At 39.2% G+C, this 18,781-nt stretch overlaps 1 protein-coding gene across 2 annotated transcripts in view; it reads left to right on the top strand.

The window, feature by feature from the left end:
* Nucleotides 1-18,781, top strand: part of wu:fj29h11 (uncharacterized) — a 106,338-nt gene that overhangs the window by 29,529 nt on the left and 58,028 nt on the right. For both annotated transcript variants that reach the window (XM_061908776.1, XM_061908775.1), the window contains exons 5-19: nt 5,102-5,227; nt 5,309-5,506; nt 6,733-6,873; nt 6,995-7,252; nt 10,429-10,612; nt 10,717-10,883; nt 10,987-11,130; nt 11,205-11,383; nt 11,509-11,681; nt 12,923-13,147; nt 13,246-13,355; nt 15,910-16,137; nt 17,209-17,332; nt 17,419-17,587; nt 17,685-17,832. In XM_061908776.1, the coding sequence (XP_061764760.1) occupies nt 5,102-5,227; nt 5,309-5,506; nt 6,733-6,873; nt 6,995-7,252; nt 10,429-10,612; nt 10,717-10,883; nt 10,987-11,130; nt 11,205-11,383; nt 11,509-11,681; nt 12,923-13,147; nt 13,246-13,355; nt 15,910-16,137; nt 17,209-17,332; nt 17,419-17,587; nt 17,685-17,832 (2,574 nt within the window). The remainder of the gene's footprint in view (nt 1-5,101; nt 5,228-5,308; nt 5,507-6,732; nt 6,874-6,994; nt 7,253-10,428; nt 10,613-10,716; nt 10,884-10,986; nt 11,131-11,204; nt 11,384-11,508; nt 11,682-12,922; nt 13,148-13,245; nt 13,356-15,909; nt 16,138-17,208; nt 17,333-17,418; nt 17,588-17,684; nt 17,833-18,781) is intronic.

The raw sequence follows: 18,781 nt of genomic DNA, 5'->3' as shown, positions 1-18,781 counted from the left end.
ATGACACTTTTTTGGGCCTTCTGCCAAGCGATGACCAAGATATAGCTGACCATAAAACACCTTGCCTGGTAAGCGTTCTTCTGGTATCCCGATAACGTGGCCTAGCCAGTGAAGTTGGTGCTTGGTGACTGTAGCCTCCACACTGGTGCAGTTGGTCTTGCAGAGTATTTCAATGTTGGGGACTCTGTCCTTCCAGGATATCCCCAGGATGTATTGTAAGCACCTGATGTGGAAAACCTCCATCATCCTGAGGTGGCAGCTGTACAGGGTCCACACTTCACAGCTGTAGAGGAGGGTCGTCATAACCACAGCCAAATAGGACCCTTCCCCTGAGTCTGCCAAAAGATGCTGACGCCTGCTTGATCCTGTTTTGAATCTCCCTGTCGATACTGTTACTGTCAGAGAGAAAGCTGCCACGGTATTTGAAAGAATCCACTACTGTAAGTGGTTTATTTTCGAGGGTGAAGGCTGGTGGATGAGGTGGAAGAGTGGATGCCCACTGGCATATTACCTCGGTTTTTGCCACGTTGACAGAGAGGCCCAGTCTGCCATAAGCACTTACAGCGGCTGAGAGAGTAGCTTGCAGCGCTTCCGATGTGTGGGCAACAACTGCACAGTCATCTGCATATTGGAGTTCGATTATATGCACTGGTGTCTTACTTTTGTGACTGCTTGGAGCCTCCGGATGTTAAACAGTTTCCCGTCAAGTCGGAAGTTGACGGTAACCCCACTGTCCTTCTTGATCCTCTCATGGAGCAGCAGTGTCACACACTGGAGGAAGATACTAAATAAGACTGGAGCAAGGATGCATCACTGGCGTACACCGGTGCACACCTTAAAGGGTTCTGATTCCTGGCCGCCAATAGTCACACGTGATATCATCCCTTCATGGAATTGCCTTAGGGTGTTGACAAACTTCTGTGGGCAGCCGAACTTCAGAAGGATATTCCTGAGAAGCTCCGTGTTGACTGTGTCAAAAGCCTTCGACAGATCAATAAAAGCAACAAAGAGGTCCTGGTGCTTCTCCCTACACTTCTTTCCTGAAGCTGCCTTGTTGTGAACACCATGTCCACAGTGCTCCTGTTCTTCCTGAAACCACATTGTGACTCCGGCAGCAGTTCTTCCGTGATATTATTCACCAGCTTGTATAGCATGACTTTAGCCAGGACTTTACCAGCAACAGCCAGAAGTGAAATGCCACGACTGTTCCCACAGAGGGACTTGTCCCCCTTGCGTTTGTACTTGGTGATAATATTGGCATCTCTCCACTGCTGTTGGACAGTTTCATGCTACCACACGTTGCTGATGACAAGGAAGAGGGCAGGGAGGGAAAGGTAGCCTCCTTGCTTGAAGATCTTTGCAGGGATGCTGTCAGGATCAGGGGTCTTGTTGTTTTTCAGAGACCTTATTGCACTCTTAACCTCTCCAAAGGTTGGTGGAAGGTCAAGCTCATGGATGGTCAGGTAGTCAGGTAGTTCCTCTGGGACTGAGGGGTCTGTTGTGGTGGGCTGATTTAGTAGAGTTTCAAAAGGTTCTGCCCATTTTTTGGTGATGAGCTTCTGTTCATTTATGAGGGTAGTACCATCGTTAGATTTCAGCGGGGAGACAGCGCAGTTTCGTGGGCCGTAGATGGTTTTAAGGGGCGGCATGGCGTAGGGGGTAAAGCGGCCATGCCAGAAACCTGAGGGTTGCAGGTTCGCTTCCGACCTATTGACATCCAAATCGCTGCCGTTGTGTCCTTGGGCAGGACACTTCACCCTTGCCCCCAGTCCTGCTCACACTGGTGGATGAATGATGAATGAATGATTGGTGGTGGTCGGAGGGGCAGCCACGCTTCCGTCAGTCTACCCCAGGGCAGCTGTGGCTACTGATGTAGCTTACCACCACCAAGTGTGAATGAATGATGGGTTCCCACTTCACTGTGAGCGCTTTGAGTATCTAACAATAGAAAAGCACGATATAAATCTAATCCATTATTATTATTATTATTTTCATTGCATCGTAAAAAATGGGCATATCATTTTTGTTGGCATGAGATTGTAATTCAGCTGCCTTTGATATCAACTCATCTCATTCTTCAGGGCATGCAAATTGTGGTTTATGCTACTGTGCATTATAGTCATTCGCTGTCCCTTCAGACACCGTCATTAACCTTTCAAAGTCCTGCATATGAGTTTAGTGCATGCTATTAAATCCACCACAGAGGAGGTACATTCAGTGTTTTCTGGTAAGTCAACTTGATGAGCAACCATCACACTATTAGGCCCTTTTCCACCAAAAGTTCAGGAAATGTTGATTCTTGGAACCTCTAGTTCCTGAAACAACAGGTTCCTGTCGAAGTGTGTGGTTTGTGTTTCCACCGCATTTTACAGTTCAAGTTGTTGATACAAATTTGACTAATGATGTATGTGGTTTAGTATATTTCTACAGTGATACCATGTATATAAACCCACAATATTAGGTCACAGCAATTTTACTAAAAAGTAATTAAATCATGTATGTACAAAGCAATAATATACAAAATGATATAATTTTAAAAATAAAGTGTACCAAATTGTTTATTAAAAAGGCAGACTTTTTTCCGTGATATCCAACAGTCAAAAAGTCATCCGTTGAGGCTAATTATATAGTAACTGCATTCTTTATTTCACATTTATTCAGCGAAGTCAGAGTAGTAAGCAGCTGAGGTCATTGCTTCGAGTTCGGCTTCATACTCCTCCGTAAATACATCTAAAGGAGTTTGAACACTTTTTGTAGCTTTACGTATCAAACTCAAATTTGTAAACATAATAAACAACGTTAAACTCCATAGCTAAAGTTTAAAGACTACGGCTAAGTAAAAACACTGCAAGATAGTTGCACTGATCAGCATTCTTCAGCACATTGATGCCTTACAAAAGTTATTGCAAGTTGCTTTACTTCTTTTTTCTGTTGGTTGTCGTAGAAATACACAAGAAATAAATGTTGAACAAGTCGTCCTCGCATAACTTTACACAGCACAGCCCGCCCCCAAAAAGGTTCAGGGTAGTTTCAAAAAGTCCCACCTAGCTGGGAAGAACTCCGAAAGGTTCTTGAAGAACTAAAAATATCCGGGTAGTTTTTGATGGAAACACAGGGGGATCTCTATTTACTCAGGTAAGTGGGGAAGTTCCTGAAAAAGTTCCTGTAGTGGAAAAAGCCTGTTGGTTGGTGGTTTATGGCGTTTCTCAAACTGCCGTAAACATTGTCTTAAAGGTTGCGGAAATCCTTTCTTAACATATTTTTAACATGGCGCCGGCTTATATTGTCGTGATAGTACCAAGGATCCCAAAGAGCGGCGGAGTCCCACACTCTCGACTTCTCATCACCCTCTGTGTGTTGCTCTTTGATGAGTCTGTGATGCTTACATGTTTAACACTGCCACCTCCATGTTACCGTATTCACATCGGGAAGGTCTGGAAAGAAAATGTAACAGGCGGATTATGCCGGTGTTAACAGTACTATAACGTAACTTGCGATGCAATTACAGAGGCTGCGGTTCTTTATACAGCAAAAGGCATTTTGAACGCAACCCATTCTGAACCGCCAAGACTGTCACGAAACGCAAGGGTACATGTACGTCACGCTATATAAGATAGTTTGAAGGGGGAAGATAGAGCTTGCCTTGTTGCAAACGACAGATATGCTGATTGGCAAAACTAAATTGGCCCTTGTGTGTCAATCTGTGTTGGCCCCGCAATGAAGCTGTCAGGAAAAGGTGGTGACGAACCCCAAGATGCAAAGATGGCAGGTTTGATACAGGAAAACATAGTTTAATGTCCAAAAATGCAGGTAAAACATAAACCAGGAATTAGGAGACAGCAAACAGGAACAAGAATCAGAAACCAGGGAACAGCTCACAAGAGACGAAGAACCAGGGAGAACTGGAGACAGCAAGCAGTCCACAGCATACAGCTTACAGCTAGTAACATACAGCTAGTAATACAGCACTGACTGGAGGGAGAGGCAGGTATAAATTGGAGCCTGATTGGCAATTGCCACCAGGTGTGCCTGACTGCCAATCAGGGACAGGTGAGGGAAAACAGCGCTCAGGGAGACAAGCAGGAAACTGAACCAAAATAAGAGTGCTGACAGGAAATAACATACAAACAGAGGGAAAACTAAAGCATAACCAAACTGTCAGAGACAAGCCTGACTAAAGCGGCTGCATTCCGCGACCCCGAGAGTGATTAGCCGTAGAAAATGGATGGAGTGGTGGCAGAGAGTCACATGGTGGCTCATGATAATAAGCACGCAAAGGTGGATCTTAAGAAACATGACTAATTGCCAAGTGTGGAAACCAGTCACAAAACAACATGCAAATGATGGATGAAGAAGCAACCAAAACATGTATTATGTATACACAAATGGCCTTCAATCATTCTGTCGCTGACGTCAGCAGGCTGATGTGTCAACCATTCATGTTTAGGAGCTAAATGTGACTGAAAATCTAAATCTGCCATCAGAAATAAATTACAAATTAAAAACTAAAATTACTACTGTGTGCTTGGGTTGTAATTTAATCTAAAGACATAGATTTTTCTAAGGTCAAAAACTACCTTATATCAAGTGCCAACATTTGCAGTATTAGGTTTAAAAACCTTTGAATAGTCCTCGATATCAGTAAATTAAATTTGACCAAGACAACAGTATAAAGCCATTGCAAAGTTTCAAACAAGATTTTCCCAGAAGGAAGTAGCCACAATGTTGCAGTGTGTCACCAGCCAGCAGGTTGCAACAGAGAGACTGAACGAGTTAAAGAAATGCCTACTATACGTTTCTCTGTTAAAAAAATGTTTTTATGAATTTGCAGTCCTTGTTAGAGAACAGCAAGTTATGTAAATAGAATGTGCATTTAAAGGTTTAGACAAGGTCCAATTAGGTTAAACTGTATAGGTTGTGGTGGATTTTAGGTGCATCCATAAATTTGACATAAATAGCAAAATACTGTATGTGGAATGAAAGTCATCATCTCTGCACTCCAAGCCAACATTTCATTAAATCTTTATCATGTACTTACAGAAATTGTATTTGTGAATTAAAAAAAAAAAATCAGTAATCCTTTCCACATTACTCCTCTCAGGTGATCTCAAGAGCATACAAGTTAATGCAACTTTCTACTACAGAAGCAGGACGGATAGATACTCGCAGTATTCTGGCTCTGAAAGACCTTCACTATTTGACAAAAGAGATAATAATCTTCATACAGGTTAGAAGGACATTATTGCAAATTATATGTTTTTTTTTCTCTTCCAGCCTTTGTATTGAATTATTTTTCTGTCTTTGTCAGGCCGTTGAATCGACCATGTCAATCTCGACCTTGTATGACCTGGGGAAATCACTGGCTGCTTTGAAGAACAAAAAGCGCTACGAAGAGCTGAATCTGGGACCCCTTTGCAAACAGCCTCTCATCCACCGCATGTTCAAGATTGACTGTAACACAAAGGACGATGATATCCCCCAGATTGAGGCAGTAGACGTTTTAAAGGTTTGACTGAAGTACTGAATCAGTTAGTTTATGGATAGAGCTGTTTTGGATTATACTTTTGTGCAAGTGGATCATTAGATTTGTGGATAATGTATAGTATGTACACTAACGTACAGTAACACTATTTAAAACATTTGTCTGGATGTTAAGTAAGAAAATACTTTTTTTATCATGTTAAGTAAAAAAAATAATTCCATATCCAAACATTTACAGTATTCATTTTCAACACTTTAGGTCACAATATGGTCTAAGTGCAAATGCTTAAGCAGTTTTTTACAACACATGTTCCTGAGGATAGGGGCCCTTATATATTTATATATATATATATATATATATATATATATATATGTGTGTGTGTGTGTGTGTGTGTGTATTAGGGCTGGGCGATATGGACGAAGAAGTATATCTTGTTATATTTTTACTTAAACTCGATATTCGATGTATATCTCGATATTTTTTCCGGTGAAAATATTTATATAAAAATATAAATTTTTGAGCGAAATCCAATAAAATTCAACTGAATGGCAAAAGTACTGTAAACAGCCAGTGGCACGTTTGTTAACCCAGTTAGTCAAGATGGGTATTAACAGCACAGAAATGAAAATGTTTAAGTAGCACAGAATCACATAATTCTTAGTAGATTGCGGTATTTATGTATTATTTATTTGGATACCTCTCCAGTTGCTGGCCCAGCAAGAATTTGTCAAAGTTTGATCAACCAACTCTTGAGATCCATGTCTCAGGATTATCTACACAAACAAAACAGGACCGGGCAGCATGGTGGTCCAGGGGTTAGTGCCTGTGCCTCACAATACAAAAGTCCTTGGTTTGATCCCCGGACTCGGGGTCTTTCTGTGTGGAGTTTGTAAATTCTCTCTGTGCCTGCGTGGGTTCCCTGCGGTTACTCCAGCTTCCTCTCACTTCCAAAGACATGCACCTGGGAATAGGTTGATTGGCAACACTTAATTGGCCCCAGTGTGAATGTTGTCTGTCTATCTGTGTTGGCCCTGCGATGAGGTGTCGACTTTACCATAGTTTACCCCGCTAACCGCCCGAATGCAGCTGAGATAGGCTCCAGCACCCCCCGCGATCCACAAAGGGACAAGCGGTAGAAAATGGATGGTTGGACAAAACAGGACAATTACGTTCACCCAAATTTCAAGACTTGTTATTTTAAACATTATTGTTCATACTATGTTGAATGTGTTTGTGTTTCCTTTTTCTAGCAACTTCGTAATTTTAGAAGAAAGTCTAGCCAGCCCAAAATTGACCTGGCTGAGTTTATGAAGCACTTAGCAGACCATTACAACTGTGAATCTCCCTACGAGCTGGGCATCAGGATACACAGTATTGGGCTACCCATAGCGGTAAGGTTTTAGTGGCCATTATTTTTCTATTGAGAGTTTTTGGCTGAGCCTGCGATACTTGACATTAATTTGAAATAAATTTGTGCATAAAATGGATCAACACTGCCTATTTCTTCTTTAGACACTAGGTAAGGTGAGTCGTTTTGAGCATGCCATAATGGACCAGGCCAAAGACACCATCCACAAAGAGCTGGAAGAGGAGACTCTTGAGCAACTAAGAAAACTAAAAAAGATTGTCCTGGCGCCATTACAAGGCACAAGCGCCAACTTTACAGGGAACATGGAACTCAGAAAAAAATATGCCTCCATGACTGCAGCAGAAGTGGTACTGACTGTCTTCTCAAATGCTGAACGGGTGTTCAAAACCATGTTGTTAAAGGTATGTGGGAGTAATTCAAAATAGTATGTGTTTCTTAATATACAATGTATCACAGGGGTTACGACCCCCTCACACGTGGTAGGTGAATTTCCGCAAAGTAGGGATACTGTTTATTTTATGATTTTTATACAGGGGCCGCACTACACCGGGGGTAGGGTGGGATATAGTCCTATCATAAATCTATTAATCCCCAGTTCAGCCCCCCAGCATTTAAGGTGCCCTATTATGTAAAACCAACTTTTCTTAACTATTGGTAATATTTTAAAGATATTAAAATAAAACAATCTTGCCTTCCTTCATACTTCCTCCAAAGGAGCAGTTTGGAATTTGCCCCATTTGTGACATCCCAGTTTTGATTTCTGTAAATTATCTATGTATGGTAGAAATGACGCCACATAAATGGTACAGCTAATCATCTCTTCGAGTCCATCTTTGCCTAGCTTATCACCGGGCTGAGTCCTTTTTCCTAAGGCCAATCACGCAACCGGTTCCATCTTTACAATCCCCTGTCAAATGTCCAGCTCTATCTTTTGACTGCCCAATCCCAGCGTGAATGCAAACAATATACAAAACCCAAAACCAGTGAAGTTGGCACGTTGTGTAAATCTTAAATAAAAACAGAATACAATGATTTGCTAATTCTTTTCAACCTATATTCAATTGAATAGACTGCAAAGACAAGATAATTAACGTTCGGACTGGAAAACTTAATTTTTTTGCGAATATTAGCTCATTTGGAATTTGATGCCTGCAACATGTTTCAAAAAAGCTGGCGCAAGTGGCAAAAAGACTGAGAAAGTTGAGGAATGCTCATCAAACACTTATTTGGAACACCCTACTGGTGAACGGGCTAATTGGGAACAGGTGGGTGCCATGATTGGGTATAAAAGCAACTTCCATGAAATGTTCAGTCACCACTTTGTGAAGAAATGCGTGAACAAAGTGTCAAACAGTTTAAGGAATTTAGAAATTTCACCATCTACAGTCCGTAATATCATTGAAAGGTTCAGAGAGTAGGTAAAATCACTGCACGTAAGCGGCAATGCCCGTGACCTTCAATCCCCTAGGCGGTACTGCATCAAAAAGCGACATCAGTGTGTAAAGGATATCACCACATGGTCTCAGGAACACTTCAGAAAACCACTGTCAGTAACTACAGTTTGTCGCTACATCTATAAGTGCAAGTTAAAACTCTACTATGCAAAGCCAAAGCCATTTATCAACAATATACAGAAACGCCGCCGGCTTCGCTGGGCCCAAGCTCATCTAAAATGGACTGATGCAAAGCTGAAAAGTCTTCTGTGGTCTGACAAGTCCACATTTCAAATAGTTTTTGGAAACTGTGGACATCTTGTCCTCCAAAACAAAGAGGAAAAGAACCATCCGGAATGTTCTAGGCACTAAGTTCAAAAGCCAGCATCTGTGATGGTATGGGGTGCTCAAGGCATGGGTAAGTTGCACATCTGGGAAGGCACCATTAATGCTGAAATGTACATACAGGTTTTGGAGCAACATATGTTATCATCCAAGCAATGTTATCATTGACGCCGCTGCTTATTTCAGCAAGACAATGCCAAGCCACATGTTACAACATTGTGGCTTCATAGTAAAACAGTCTCCCATTGAAAATGTGTGGTGCATTATGAAGCTTAAAATACGACAACGGAGACCCCGGACTATTAAACAACTTAAGCTGTACATCCAGCAAGAATGGGAAATAATTCCACCCGAAAAGCTCCAAAAATTGGTCTCCTCAGTTCCCAAACATTAACTTAATATTGTTAAAAGGAAAGGCCATGTGACACAGTGGTAACATTTCCCCTGTGCCATTACTTGCAAAAAAAAAATAGGTTTCTCAGTTTGAACATTAAATATCTTGTCTTTGCAGTATATTCAATTGAATATAAGTTGAAAAGGATTTGCAAATCATTGCATTCTGTTTTTATTCACGAATTACACAGCATGCCAACTTCACTCGTTTGGGGTTTTGTGCATGTGACATCAGCGGATGTCTTTATATGTGGTCAATAAGTTCCTTATTTTTCTCTATGCTCTTGTTGCGGAGCAGACATGCACGGGCATCCCCCGCTGTTGCCATTTCTAATACAAATTAGTGTATAGTTCTAACATATATCTGTCATTAGACTCTATATGGAAAGAGCTAAAAACTACAACATGGTTGGCGGAGAGAATACACATTAAATGAGGGTACGACATTTCCATATGGTCCATTTCAGCTGTAAAAACAGTACATAAAGAATTTGATTCAGCTTTACCCTGGGAGGAGCTTGTAAATGATCCCAAGGGATTTGGGACCATATTTACTAGTAGAACATTGGTAACACACTTTGCTGTACAGGAGTGATATACTGCAGCACTTGAAAGAACCCCTTGATGAAGATGGCAACTGTTTAGGCACAACTAAAGTTTTTCATTAACACTTAAATGACTCTGAAAAGGTTTCAGAATTTGTGATGTGGTCAGACGAAACTAAAACTAAGCTCTTTTGCATAAATTAAAATTGCACAGGAAAGGCTGAGTGAGACCCCAGGAATACCATCTCCACTGTTAAACATTGAGGTAGAGAAATTCTGCTTTGCTGTTTCTCTGCTAAGTTTACAAAAAGACCACACTGTGTGGCTGAACAAGGCCATGTGTCATAGAATCTTGGATGATAACCTCCTCACCTCAGGCAAAACACTGATGCTAAGTCTGGGTCTCCTGTATTCCTGCCCCCCACTGCCCTGCGCTCATACCGTGCATTCTTGCCATGGCTTATTTGCTTGTCCCATCACTTCTGTTCTGCTTTATTACCTCAATTTCTCTGACTAATGGTCGATTCCATTCTCAAGTGACAGCCTCACAACTATACAGCTTTGAGTATCTGTAAAGAAGAGTTATTCCATTTGAAATGTGCTCTGACCAACTACAGGAAACACCCGACCTCTGTGCTGACAGCAAGTGTTTCTTCATCAAGTATTAAATACTGTTTTGCTGAAGGATCGAACACTTTTTCATCAATTTTAACACAGGTTAAAAACAAACAGAAAAAGTCCTTATGCGCATAAAACATCATTATTACCCTCATTCCCATGGTGAAAGTATGATAACCTCTGACTGCAGCTTTACATATTTTGATATTTATTTTGATACTTGATTATTTTATTTTATTTCAGCATGTCCAGAATTTCTTAACCAATGTGGCAGGCAACAAGTTGGCAACAGCTCTGTTTCAGCTGGCAATCTGTGGTGGCTCCCTGGCAATCCCACCAGACCACGAAGCTAAGGAGAAGGTTTCCAAAACCTCGAAACAAACGAACCAAATGGAAGATATATCTAGCGCAGAACTTCCCAGTGAAGGTATTAATTCAATATGAATAATGTGAAGGTTTATGATGGGACAGGATGTATTCTTTCATAAAATGACGCAATTAATTCCTTCTTATTTCGTGTCCGCCTATTAGCTACAGTGAAGCAGTTCCTTAAAGAGTGCCTATCGTCCATGACCTCAACCATTCAATTAGCTGACATTGACTCCCTTGAGAGGAAGTTGACCAAGCACTTTCAGGTCAAATACTTTTATTCCTTGGGGAAAGGCAGCTTCTTGGCCTTCTTGGTTAAGCACATTAAGGTAGAGTACAAATGTACACTTGTAAGCATTTGAATATCAAATGTTGATTTGGGGTAGCACTTAAACACTAATTATATACGGTACTGTATTGTATTGACAACAGCTTCTGCAGGACATGCTTGGTTCAGCAGTGATTCTGGGAAGCTGTGGCATGGAACATGCAGGAAGTGGTTTCAGACCCACCAGACAAGACATCTTTGAGTTCATCAAACAGTGTGGTCAAAATACTTCTGGTGGTCAAGATGAAGTGAGTCTACGAACATACCGAACAACACTCCTATCTGTCGTATTTGTGAATTATGTTATTTGCGCAATTTCTAGATGTCTCATATTGAGTTTGCACTGCGTTCCCACTATGGGGTACAAGACAGTCGGGAATTAGGCTACGGCACGCTGCAGACATTGGCCAGACTTGTCCAACGCCAGAAGGACCTAGCAGGAGGAGGCCTCAGCCATGTCTTCTTTGAGTCTGCCTTATTTGCCAATCATGGCCTTTTAAGGTAAGGCCGCTACATTGATACAAATGTATGAAGACAAACCCACTGTACTCTGACTACCACTGCTACTGTCTGTTAGCTGCTCCTAATGAATTAGTCCTACTAATCTTTGTCCTTTGTATCGCCAGTGCTGAAAGTGGCGGTGAAGCCGTGGGGCCCCTTGGAGAGATGTCCAAAACCCAGGCTTTGGCCAGCTTGCAGTCTTGTCCTTTGTTAGAGGATTTAAGTGAATGGAGTCAATGGGATCTCATCTTTAAACCCTTTCATGGGTCCCTGAAAACATTTATTGAGAGAAATGCTGGTAGGTCATTCAGTCATTCAGTTATGGACAGTAACAAGTTACATTTTCTAGTAGCTTAGTGGTAGTTTAGCTACTTTTTGAACGAGTAACTTTTCGTGTAGCTTAGCTACTTTTAGACCCATTAAGCTAGGGAGCTTACATGCTACAAAAAAAGAAAATGAACTGCAAATCTAGGCCAAAACAAATTTGGAGAAATTACAGTGACTTGGATGTATGAGAACATACATACATACGGAGAAAGTTCATGCTGATTGGCTGGTGTTTGTATAATGACTCACAATTGGCTAATGTTAGGGCGAAACATTATGGACTGGCCAATCGAAGGGAAAACAAGGCGGGTCATCGAAACTAGTAAGCAAAATCCTAACAGTCACGCATTAGTGTCACATAACGACAAGCTCGTCAGAGACAGAGGGATGCTTCAAGGAGACGACTCAAAAAAAAAAAAACATACTTGAAATGGGTAGAGGAATTCTCTCCAACAGATTAGATTTTTGCCTTTAGTGATGAAGATGACATGCTAGAAACCCCATATTTAGACAAAGGTATGCATTTAGAGAAAACAATGCCTACAACCTTAGTTTTTAGTTATTTACTGTGTAAAACAAAATCATAACGGCTCTATTTAGGAACACTCTTACAGGTGAGTTGAGTTCATGAAAAGTTTTACTGCACATAACCATTATGAACTGTTCCCAAACAACACAAAAGTCATTTTTTTATTTTGTGAAGATATAGATAGATGTTGTTTTTTTAACGTTGGTAGAGAAAATGGATAGTATTATAGGGGTGAGCCAAAGAAAAGGCAAACTAAATAAATACATACAGTGGGGAGCAGGGACCCCTAGAGGTAGTTGTAAGCTGTCCCCAGCTAAATTACAGACTGTTAAGAGTAATGGACCGAATACTATTTGTACACTCTCAGTTACATTAACATTGATATTATACATATGGGCCCATAAATAGAAATGCCTTTAAATGTAGCAAGCTACTTTTGTAGTGTAGCTTGCTACAATTCCCCTGGGATAATTTGCCGGTAGCTTAACTACATTTAATCAAGAGTAACTGGTAGCTTATTTTACTCCATTTTCCAATTAGCTTGCCCATCACTGCAGTCATTATCACAAAATATTTAAAATATAATTATGCACTGGGGAAAAATTGGTTGTGAGAAATGCTAAAAAAAGACAACTAATAATAAATGTACACAATACTTTTTTCTCTTTTAATTGACAACACAGGTAATTCAGGTCTGGCTGCTCTAGAGGTATCACCATGTTTGTGGCTCAGAATCACCACACTGACAGGAGACAAGGATTTTGCCAATGCTGCCATGACCCTTGACCCTATTAGCACAGCTGGCCACCTGGTGTCCATTATTGTGGCCGATGGGATCACAAATGCACCCACAGCACTCTTAGCCAATCACATTCTGAGCTCTTTGGCTGAAGCTGTTGCTAAAGAAGGTAATACTAACAAAACAAGATTTGACCTTCAATTTGTGTGATCTATTTTTCAATGGAGTCTGGTAGGTTGCTTCAATAAGGTTTTGGCTCTTTTATAGATCTGTCCCGAGCAGAAGAGGACCTGTCATGTTACAGCACAGTGGCTAATTTCCTTTTGGATTGTTTGGTTCGAATCCCAAACAGAATCTGTCAAGCTCTTTTTCAGCAGGTAGGTGCAATCCATAGTTTTTATTTTGCTTTGAATTTGGTCTGATGAACAGTCCAAAGTATTAAAAGATTATAATTAAGATTAATCATTTTACCAGCCGATAGTTGTTTAATTAATTTGTATACAGTACAGGTACATACTGACATGTCAGGAAAACACATTTATTTAAAATTAAAAGTTTAGCAATATTAAGTATTGTTACAGATTATCTTAATTTTTTAAGTCGTGTTGACCAAAAATATTTTTAACAATTGATTAATTGTATCGCCTAAAATTAATTATGGGTGTGGTTGTTAATACTATCTAGCCCTAAACAGAGGTTTCTTCATTAATTGATGCTGTATCTCAATTAACCACCAGGCAATTTTCTTTTTAATTTTAAGATTGAATAGGCAATTTAACAATTTGTTTAAAATTCCATCAAATAACAGCTCTGTTCCAATAGATGCCTCCTTCCCCACAAACTCAGAAAATAAATAATTGGTGATGCCACTCGGTCGCTTTAATTAGTGAGGTTATCGACCCGGTTATAAGAATCCTGATTAGAAAATGGCTGGGCCAATCTTTTTCAAGACCTAGTTTTGTACACTTTCTTGTGCTTATTTACCAGAATCAAAAAAAAATTGTATCTATTTTAACATATTATTATTTAAGTATAAGTTTGGGGTTGTCAAGGTAATATTTTAATAAGATTAATCACACTCTTGAAGGTTATTATTTACTTGCATAAAAAATTGCTTGAGTGAATACCCCAATATTTGGATACAAATGCAGTTTTGTAGTGAGAATGTTATTTTTTAAAATGTTTTACTGAACTGCAAATCATTGATTTGTTCAAACTTGGTAACATTAAGTATACCGGTACTAAGAATTAAGTGCACATTTTGAAAGTTTTTATAATCCATCCATCCATTTCCTACCGCTTGTCCCATTCGGGGCTCCGGGCAGTGCTGGTGCCTATCTCAGCTGCATTTGGGGTGGAAGGCGGAGTACACCCTGGACATTCACACACTAGGGCTATTTTAGTGTTGCCAATCCACCTATTCCCAGGTCCATGTCTTTGGAGGTGGGAGGAAGCCGGAGTACCCGTAATAATGTAGCAAACTAGGTACAGATGTCCAGTATATCAATAAATGGCGTAAACACACCCTTCAACACTATTACATCTGCATTTACTCTTCTTTAGTTTAACCACTTTCTTAACTAAAGCTTTTTTATCTCCATAGAAGCCATGATCTCTTTTTTGTTTTGTTTTTTTGTTTGTACCTCCAAAGGCAATGTTTAACTTATCTGTAGTAAACATAGGTAAGCTCAGCCAACATGTTGTTGTCTTTTGCTGTGGATACCCTAAGTAGCTCCTTCTGCACACTTATGTGATTACTGTGATCTTTTTTCCTGGTGTGCAATATAGATGTTAATGTTTTTTGTTTAATTTTATCTTTTATTGATGTGTATTAGTAGGCAATAGGTTGTATTTTTTACACATTTTTAGTTTTTCAGTACTTCTGCTACTGTATGTAAAAACCTGCACTGCATCACTTGTAGGATGGATAAAAGTCTATCTTATCCGATCATTTCTTATTCATGCTAGCGGCACCATCCTCAGGTTCATGTTTCACTTTAAGATTTAAGTTTTTTAAACTTGATGTGCGCCCATGATAAGAAAGTTTGGCGCTGCTATACCAACTAATTGCCTCAGATATATCTAATGTTCCGTCAGAGTTTGTTTTGAAGCTAAATTGAGCGCAGACTGGAGCACATCTAACTATCATCACACTGGCGTGTAACATTATCACTTCATGTGCAAGGAACACTGCTTTATCTTCATTAATTTTTGATAATGCAATATATGTTTTTTATTAATCACATGCAATACCGTTTACAGCCCTACTTATTTTATTAGCAGTCATTTAGATTTATATAGATTGTATTTATACAGATTGTAATATAATGATAAGGGAACAACTGGTATTTTTGTCATTGGACAGAAGGCTATGCAATAAAAGCATTTGCATAATGTAAGATTGGACAGATTTCATGACTTACCACAAAACACAACAAATATATTCGAAACGATTATACTAGGTTGAATACACTGGTTATTCTTTTGAGAATGATACAGTATATATACTGTATACACAGTATATGTATTCATAATTTTTGTTTAATATTTTATCCTGGATTTGTTTTACATTTCTCTCAGCAAATAAAGCTATCCAACATTATGTTCATGTATTTGTAAAGCTCCTAAAAGCAGCAGAGGGTCAAATACTTATTTCTTCCACAATAGTTAGCATCTCCAGTTAGTAGGAGCAATTCTGTTAGTTGAACAAGTTGGATATATAGCATAACATCATAGCAGCAGAACATTATATTTGTACAATAATGTATGTTGTTTTAAATAGGGCTGTAAAACTAAAAAAACTAATTTTGATAAAACCTCCACCAAATTAGGCGTTAACATGGTCTTTGCCGTAGTGCTCGTTAAATATGCAAGCAAACTCAATACAAAGTATTTGATGAAATGGCATCTATGTATTCATGTGTCCTTTAGGTGTTTTTGGAGCCTTTGTCCAGAGTCTTGGGTCAGACCAAGTCAAAGCAGGTTCTGATTACTGTGGCCCAGTCAAACTCAAAGCACATCAACTGTTTGCATCGACTGGGCATCCTCTTGGGCATCACAGAGTGGGTGAAGGACTACCAAAAAAGGCTGACACCTTCACAGTGCAAAAATGACAGCTTATATCCTGGGTCTTTTGACCAGGCTATTGCACAAACACAGGTAATGAAAACCGAAGAAGAAAATACTGCCTGTAAACCAAGGGTCTCCAACGATGGGTGGTTCAGAAGGAATGCAGCAATCGTAGACATACTTTTTATTTCTGTATGAAATAAAAATTGATTTACTTAATTTATTAATAATATACATTACCTAATTTTCAATTCACCTCATGGTAAAAGTTAACAAGGTTCTTCGCTGGGGCTAAAGACTTCCCAGGCCAATGAGAATAATAGAAGAAAGCAAGATTCAACCTAAGTTATTCCAGTAGATACTTAAAATATGGTTACATCGCTTACCATTATATTGGATTACAATTATGTCTGGCGTACTTACTGGTCCTTCAGAGGTTTGACATAAATGGGCAGGTCCACGGGCTTGAAATAATTGGGAAACACTATTGTAAACTAATATGATGCGTCATAATTTAGGGATATGTAAGGTTCATGGTAGTGGAATAAAACAAGTCTGATAAATTGGATAACGTTTTGTGACCTTAAGCTTTACTAGTTTAATATTGTGATGACATATGTCAAATTTAATTGGTCAAAACAAGAACACCACCGGTGAGTTTATGTTACCATTAGTGGTTTAACAGAACACATTTGACATTGATAGTCTGTTTTTCACAATTACAAAGTTTATGTAATAAAATATGTTGCCTGCCCAAATAAAATGATTGATGTTGATGGCGGTCACTCACCCGGTCACGTCAACACGTACGTGCAGGGAGTGCGTGAACAAATACAAAAGCAATCCAAGAGAAGCAACAAACAATTTGCAATAATTTTGTTGTTATGACAGAATATACATTCAATGACAGCTAACGCTAGCTATCCTAATTGCTGTTATTAGCTAAGAACGTACGTAATTCCGTCATTAGGTATGAGAAGCCGTAAGAGGGTGGGATATACTGTGTAAAATACATTGGAAAGTTGCCGCCCTCTAGGCTACTGTGTAAATGTTGCAAACAGCCTCATTAATATTTAACACTATTTTGTTATGTTATTATCATTGTCATATTTTACCATTCTGGCTCTGGCAGAGGTAATATTTATTTATGTGTAACTTCAGTCTAATTTAGACTCTGAGAGCAGCAGTCTGTCGAGTCTGAAAATGAGTGAAGATGTGCATTTGGAAGACAACACAACAGACCAGAACAGCCATCCCTCCTCTCATGTCAACCAGAGCCCTCAAGGTGAATGCCAGGCAATATATTATATTTTGTGTTGATCTGTTGCTTTTAAAAGTAAACAAAAAAATATTATAATAATTTTCCATTAGGGACTACAGAGCAAAACGAGTCATCAGAGGAAGGATCGGATAAAGAGGAGCTAATTGAATTTACCCAAGGTGACAATCAGCCAGAACTTCTGGATTCTAATAAAGTGGAGATGGCAATCAGTCAATCAGAAACATTAGATTTCAAAAGAGCCATAATTGAGGAAATAAGGTTTGTGCTCTTTTTTGTTTTCTTTATTGATTGGACAGTTTTTTTTGTGAAGTAAAGGTAATCAATTCATTCATTTCCTCTATCCTCATTACAAAAGGAAAAACGAGTTCGGAATTGGTGTTAAACTGACAGCTGAAGGTCAGAAGCTGATGCAGGTCCACCAGAACATGGTTGGCAGAAGTTTGGATCGCCTCTCAACAGAGCTCTACAGCAAAGACACACATTTTGTTCTGGAACTCATTCAGGTGCATTATTAACACACTTATTGTAGAAAAAAATATATACTTTGAGTATATTTGCATTTAGATACACGTGAAGGTAAATACATTTTTCATTGCCATATATTACGATAAAATACAATAAAGTTTTTTTCAGTTCTAGATAAATTCAGGCGAGGTGATCGGTATTAACACACAAAAGAATACAATTATGTACAAACCCCGTTTCCATATGAGTTGGGAAATTGTGTTAGATGTAAATATAAACGGAATACAATGATTTGCAGATCCTTTACAACCCATTTTCAGTTGAATATGCTACAAAGACAACATATTTCATGTTCAAACTGCTAAAGAGGCATGACGTCACAATAGCTTGGCGCTGTTGCTCGAGTTTAACTTTCTCCAATGGCCTTTTTAATATTTGCACATTTTGTAGATGGCTGTCCGCGGGTATGTCTGCACTATATATTAAAATTATGTCCACATGATTTCATACATGCTGACAACGCTCAAGACAGTCACAATAGCATGCGTTTTGTTTACATCTGGTTTCGGTAGCGCGGTTTTCGGTGATCAACTTTTCGGTACATCACTTGTCAATAGTGGGCAAATAATAGGGTATATATATATATATATATATATATATATATATATATCAATTCATACTGTAACAACCAGCTCATGTTAATGTTTTATGTTCATGTGGTTTGGATTTGATGTTAGTTTTTTCCATGTTTGCAAACACGCTGTCCGTGCCTGAAAGGTGATTGGCGAAGAATGAGGAATTGTTTTCTGTTGTGTCTGTCCGGGGAAGTGCGGACTCACGAAACAAAACGTGTTTACACGGGAGATAAAACCTGTTGCAATTGTGCCATTTGTTATCATGTGATTGGTAATAAAAGTTAAAAATAGCATCGGCCTTTGTGATTTCCTCTAGGTGCTACAATATATTATATTACTTTAATTTGTTTTC

Source organism: Nerophis ophidion, linkage group LG08 (assembly GCF_033978795.1).
Source record: "Nerophis ophidion isolate RoL-2023_Sa linkage group LG08, RoL_Noph_v1.0, whole genome shotgun sequence".
In the NCBI taxonomy this organism is placed as follows: domain Eukaryota; kingdom Metazoa; phylum Chordata; class Actinopteri; order Syngnathiformes; family Syngnathidae; genus Nerophis; species Nerophis ophidion.
The sequence above is the reverse complement of the archived record's forward strand: the minus strand, read 5'-3'. Positions and strand labels throughout refer to the sequence as shown.